Genomic DNA, 5216 nt, shown 5'->3' with positions numbered 1-5216 from the left:
GCGAGCGAGTGAGTAAAGTTTTATTCATATAGCGCCTTTCAATTATCCATCAGCCTTAATGTCCGCTGGTACCTCTCAAGATGGCGAAACCAATCAGACAAATATTGTGGACAAATTCCGCCGAGCCGAGCTCTCAGCTTTCTCCAACATCAGTTCCATCTGGTCAGCAAAGTCCAGGAACCACAGCGGGCCCGCGACCCTCAGCAGAACCGCTTGCAGACCGAGTCCAGCTCGCACAAGGTAAAAGTCTGAGTGCTGATAGAACGGCAATCTTTCATATTGGTCAGTCAGCCAGGAAATGAACAGCCACAGTCTGTTTTGTAGAACAGACCACCAAGCCAATCTGTAGAATCCAGTGATCGGAATCCAAATATATATCCAGAACAGGGCAGAACAGAGGTCCCACCATTGACATGGAAGAAAAAACTTTGTTCCAGAAAATTTATTAAGAGACCAGCTAAAAAAATCCATAAAATAAAAATATCCATAATTTCTGGTTTCAGATGAAAATGCAGAGAAGGCTCCGAGCAGCAAAGCAGGGAAGATAAGGAAGGGGGCGGGGGAATGAAGTGAAGCGCATCTTTTTTCTACAAATTGTAAAAAGCTTAATTTTAGCATTATGCAGCCAAATAATACACACATTAGAACTGTTTCTGATCTACTTGCTTAGGTTGATGTTTTGTGCTCTGGGTTATGTTTTATGAGTGCAACATTAAGTATCTTGTGGCCAGTAGGAGGTAAAAATAAAATCCAAATGCCAAAAACATGGCTTGTTTTAACATGTTAGCATTGTTTATCACCCTGTCTGTTTTGTTTCAACCATGTTTGACCCCCTTTGACTGTTTCTGCATCATTCTGTTCTAGATTATGCTCTGGCAAATATTTCTAACCAGTGCCCCCCAATTTTTATTTTATTTTTTCAGAGCTTTAGAGCTTGGAGTTTAATTTCTATACTTTGTGCAGCCGTACAAACAACCTGTTTATTAGATTCAAACGGACTGATTAGTCAAAAAAGAAAAAGGTGAGTAACAAAAATCGGTGAGGCTCAATAATTCTGAAATAAATAATTTGGTTTAAAATAACCTTAACAATATTTTCACAGATCCCCACTTCAAAAGACCCTTTCTATCCTTTTAAAAGGTCAAATAACTGAATATTTGAAAAATGAAAACAAACACAGATGCAGCTTTTTATTGACTGGTTGTCAAAAACTACAGATCATTGATGCTGCACACCTCAGTTTACCGTCAAATCATTTAATCTAGTCCCAGTTTCCTGGTGGAGATGAGCTGAAGGTTTTTCCCCACTGGGTGGTGCAAATGCTCCGCTCGAAACAGAGGAACAGCATCCAAATGCCTCTCACTGCATTTATTGACATAATGCAGTCTCTGAGTGCATCATTCTTTGCACTCCTACACTGTTGAAAATGCTGTGAAATTAATCTTTATCAGTTTCTTCCGAGCACAGTCTGTTATTGAAAGCTGGGTGCGAAAATGACTAAAGCTATTTAAAATAAGGCAACAGTTTGGAGGAATTCTTCTGGTAATAAGTCATTTTCCTGTTGCTGCAGAGAATCAAACACGACTGGCTTTGGGTTTGAACAAGTACCTTTGTTTTCTCCTCTCTCACAGAGTGTAGGAATCTATAAATTATCTTTTTCTTTATTGTTTATATAAACACTCGTAAACCTTCCTTTTGATGATGAAAACGATAAATCTGCTTCCAGACAGCTGTTATTATTCACCCAATCTCAGTAACTACAGCCAGTATTTCAGTCTGGGCTACTGTGACGTTTTTCTCCAGGCAATCCCCAACTCGAGCTAAATTTAGCATCCAGTTCGTATCTCCAGCTGCAGCTGGATCCAGCTGAACGGGCTACACGTTAACCCATTCAGGCCCGAGGCACCCTCTAAGCATGAAAATTGCACTACATATGTTTCATGTCAGGTCTCAATGTGTTAACCTGTTCATCCCCCACCRTTTTCTTATTTTTTTATTATCCTTGAACCCTGCTGCTTTCACATCTTGCAATTTTAATGAACACTGCAGAGTCCCAGAGCTTTATGTCAGCGCGTAGGAGATGGAGTCGAGGTGTGGTAGTATAGATTAGGTTTTCAGCGGTGACATCTCCAGTTCCTTTTTAGAACGAACTTTGGTCGGCCCGTTCTGACAGCTTGTCAAAATGTTCCAGTCAGAACTGTAGCGTGGGCACACGAGGCAGAAATGCCAGGGATTACACAATTCTGATCTACAGTATTTTGTTGTGGGGTTTTTTTTTKTGTGTGTGTGTGTTTTCATGTAAACAAGCTCAGATGGTACCTTGAGTATTTTTAGAATAAAATTAGCATTACGAGATTTTTTCCTGTTTAATTTTTTTAAGCCATTTGTCTTTGCCTTTAAAAATAATTTCTACCATGGACTGCACATGAGTCATTTGTAGTGTACTGGTGTTGTAGTTTATCATAGTTTTTATTAAATGCAGGCTCTTTAACCTGTTACCCTGTGGGCTTAATCTAAATGAAGTGAACCCTTTGTGCAGTCTCTATATACAGCTGTCAATCTGATTTTTTTAACTTCAGCAGTCAAAATTATTTAGTTACAGAAGTTAAAATCCACTATAACCATTATTATGATTTTCTTTTCTAAAGCTGCATATCGAATAAAAGCTAACTCGATTGGCTACGCAATTGTGGCGTCAGAATGAAGCTCAGAGCTGATTGGTCAATTCTAGTCACCACGTACGTGTGGGACATGAGGGGCTTGCCCCACATTTTGTGCTCAGGAGAGGCTATGAACCCAAGTTGGTCAAAAGAGGTGTCAATCGAAAGAAGACAACCAATCSAATTGTTTGCAAATTCAAAGTCCCCAGCGAGGGTCAGGGTATAAAGAGGCAGGAAGTAACCAAAAACTGGGCATTTACTGAACCACGGGCGGTGCATTGAGAAGTTCAAATAATATAATCTTTTAATATTTGCTTAGATGTTTTTTCTGTTTTTAGTGTTTTCTCTGAAGTGATTTCTCTTCTTTAAATTTCATTGTTATTAAGACTATCAACTCTCAAATATCCTACTGTATCAGTTTCTCCCAACATCATTATTTAAACACCCCAATTAATATTGAATGGGATCAGCTGTTTCATGTTTTATTGTAATAAACAGACATTTTGCTCCTGAAAGTTGCAGTTTTCCTGCTATTTCATGCAGTTTTGGCCACAAAGTTTATTCGTCTTTCCCCTCCCCTCATGAAGTTTGTTAAAAATACTGCTTGGCATTAAACCAGAAGGTGTTTGATAGAATCAGAGGATTCAATTGATTTGTTGTCAGACAGGGAGCAGAAACACCAGCCGTGGCTCGAATGTTTTCCGATGTGTTTTTCTCTTGTTCGTTTGGCTCAAATGTTGTTAAAAAATCCGCTCAAAGCTAATTATTGTCAGTAAGGCTACGAAGTTGGGAACGTAGCAAAGCTTAATTATTTATTGAATGATGCAGTCTATTGACTTTTTCTAAACTGCTGATCAGAGATATTCAGACTTTAGTTGTTACTTAGTCCAGTCAGACTGCTGCAGAGAAATGAGGTAGAGAACCACCTTGGTGATTTATTTGGCATCTTATTAGTCTAATGCAGTGCATGTTCCAAAGAGATTAGCAAGTATTTCAGAAGTAGTAAAATTGCAGTGTTGTTAGTTTACGTTCGAGTATTTTTCATAATGTATGAAATACTTTACCAATAGCTAATGTGCTTCTTAATGCCCCTAATATGCTCCATTAGTGTTAATTCTTCTAATGTGCTTTAATATAATATTTCAAGTTCCCACTGGAGATAAAAGAAATAAAAGCCTGAACACTGGGTAAACGTTTCACTTTCATTTCTGCGTCTGCATTTAAAGAACACTTAAAGAGGTGGGTTTTTTTTTTTTTTTTTTTTTTTTGATGGGAGCAGGTGCTATTTAAGGAGGTGACTGTGCCCTGACGGCTCCTCGCTTAGTCCAAGTCACCACTTTATTTTTCATTGCACGGGTCAAGCYCAGCATCAGGAAGAAGAAGAGAGACGGGAAGGGACGAGGGGGAGGGCGAGCATGTTTTCGGGAGGAGGGTATACTGGTGGCCCCCGGGGGCCCCCGGTCAAGCGCAGGTCCAGTTATTGTCCTCCTGAAAATCCTCAGATCCCTAAACCGCCAGCGCCAGGCAGCGGTGTTCGGAAGAGCAGCAGCAGTGGCAGTGGCAAGATGCTGTCCATGTCGTACAGCGAGAGCATCCGGAGCGGGATCAACCGCTACCATTCGGACCAGGGGCTGAACCAGCCCCCGGCCAGGCCCACCGACCAGGTTGAGCTGCAGAGGCTGCGGGAGCAGAGGATCGCCGCTCAAATTAAGAACATGGAAGACTTCCTGAARATGAACGGCTTAGCTCTGGAGGAGTGCGTGTCTTTTCAGACAGGCATGAAGTACAGGTAAGAGAACGGAGGAGGCGGTTGGGGACCGGGGAACTCTCTGGACCGGGGCAGGAGTGTGTGCTGAGAGGCAGCAGGTGAAATCAACTCTGTTCTCAAAAAGGTCAAAAGTTCAAAGCTTCTCCTGAACAGCTGTCTGTTTCTAACCATGTTCTATAGGAGCGTTTGTTTTCTGCAGAAGCAACATTTCTACCTGCTTCTTCTCTGAAATCCCGTCAGCCTTGTCCCGTCCTCTGGTCAGACTGCATTATGCAAAGCTACCTGGGCTCAGGTTTTATTTTCATCATGTAGGTCGGTGGCATATTTGCCCAACTATGTGGGAAGGACAGACTGTTCCATAAGGACTTATCTGGCCTCTTAAATTCCCACACTTCTCTTGATCACATGGTCTTCCTCTCCTTCCTTTCATTTTTCAGATAATTCTCATCTGCAGACTTTAATGTTTTTTTAAGAAATACCAAATCTATAGATTTCGTGTTATTATTGTTTATTTTATTGTAAAAATGGTATTTGACAGGAGTATTCTTTAATTGACCCAATATAATTTTTAAATCTATGAATTCCACTAATAAATATTGAATTGAATTTCTAGTACATTTCCTTCTAGTTGATGATTTTCTGTGACTTCTTTAACAATATAAAAACAAAACAGGCAACAACTGCATGCCATACAATCTATAGATTTCGTGTTATTATTGTTTATTTTATTGTAAAAATGGTATTTGACAGGAGTATTCTTTAATTGACCCAATATAATTTTTAAATCT

General features: G+C 40.1%; 1 protein-coding gene across 1 annotated transcript; it reads left to right on the top strand.

The window, feature by feature from the left end:
• Positions 1-3917: 3917 nt before the first annotated feature.
• Positions 3918-4449, top strand: LOC106511715 (voltage-gated potassium channel subunit beta-1; the record flags this gene model as incomplete). The annotated part of the gene is given in 1 exon segment (XM_014000459.1): positions 3918-4449. A coding segment is annotated over 1 exon segment (374 nt), but the record flags the coding sequence as incomplete, so codon positions are not given.
• Between the last annotated feature and the right edge of the window lie 767 nt (positions 4450-5216).

The sequence above is a fragment of the Austrofundulus limnaeus genome, unplaced genomic scaffold, assembly GCF_001266775.1.
Source record: "Austrofundulus limnaeus strain Quisiro unplaced genomic scaffold, Austrofundulus_limnaeus-1.0 Scaffold3126, whole genome shotgun sequence".
NCBI lineage: Eukaryota > Metazoa > Chordata > Actinopteri > Cyprinodontiformes > Rivulidae > Austrofundulus > Austrofundulus limnaeus.
Note: the sequence above shows the minus strand (reverse complement) of the source record. Positions and strands in the feature narration are given on the sequence as shown.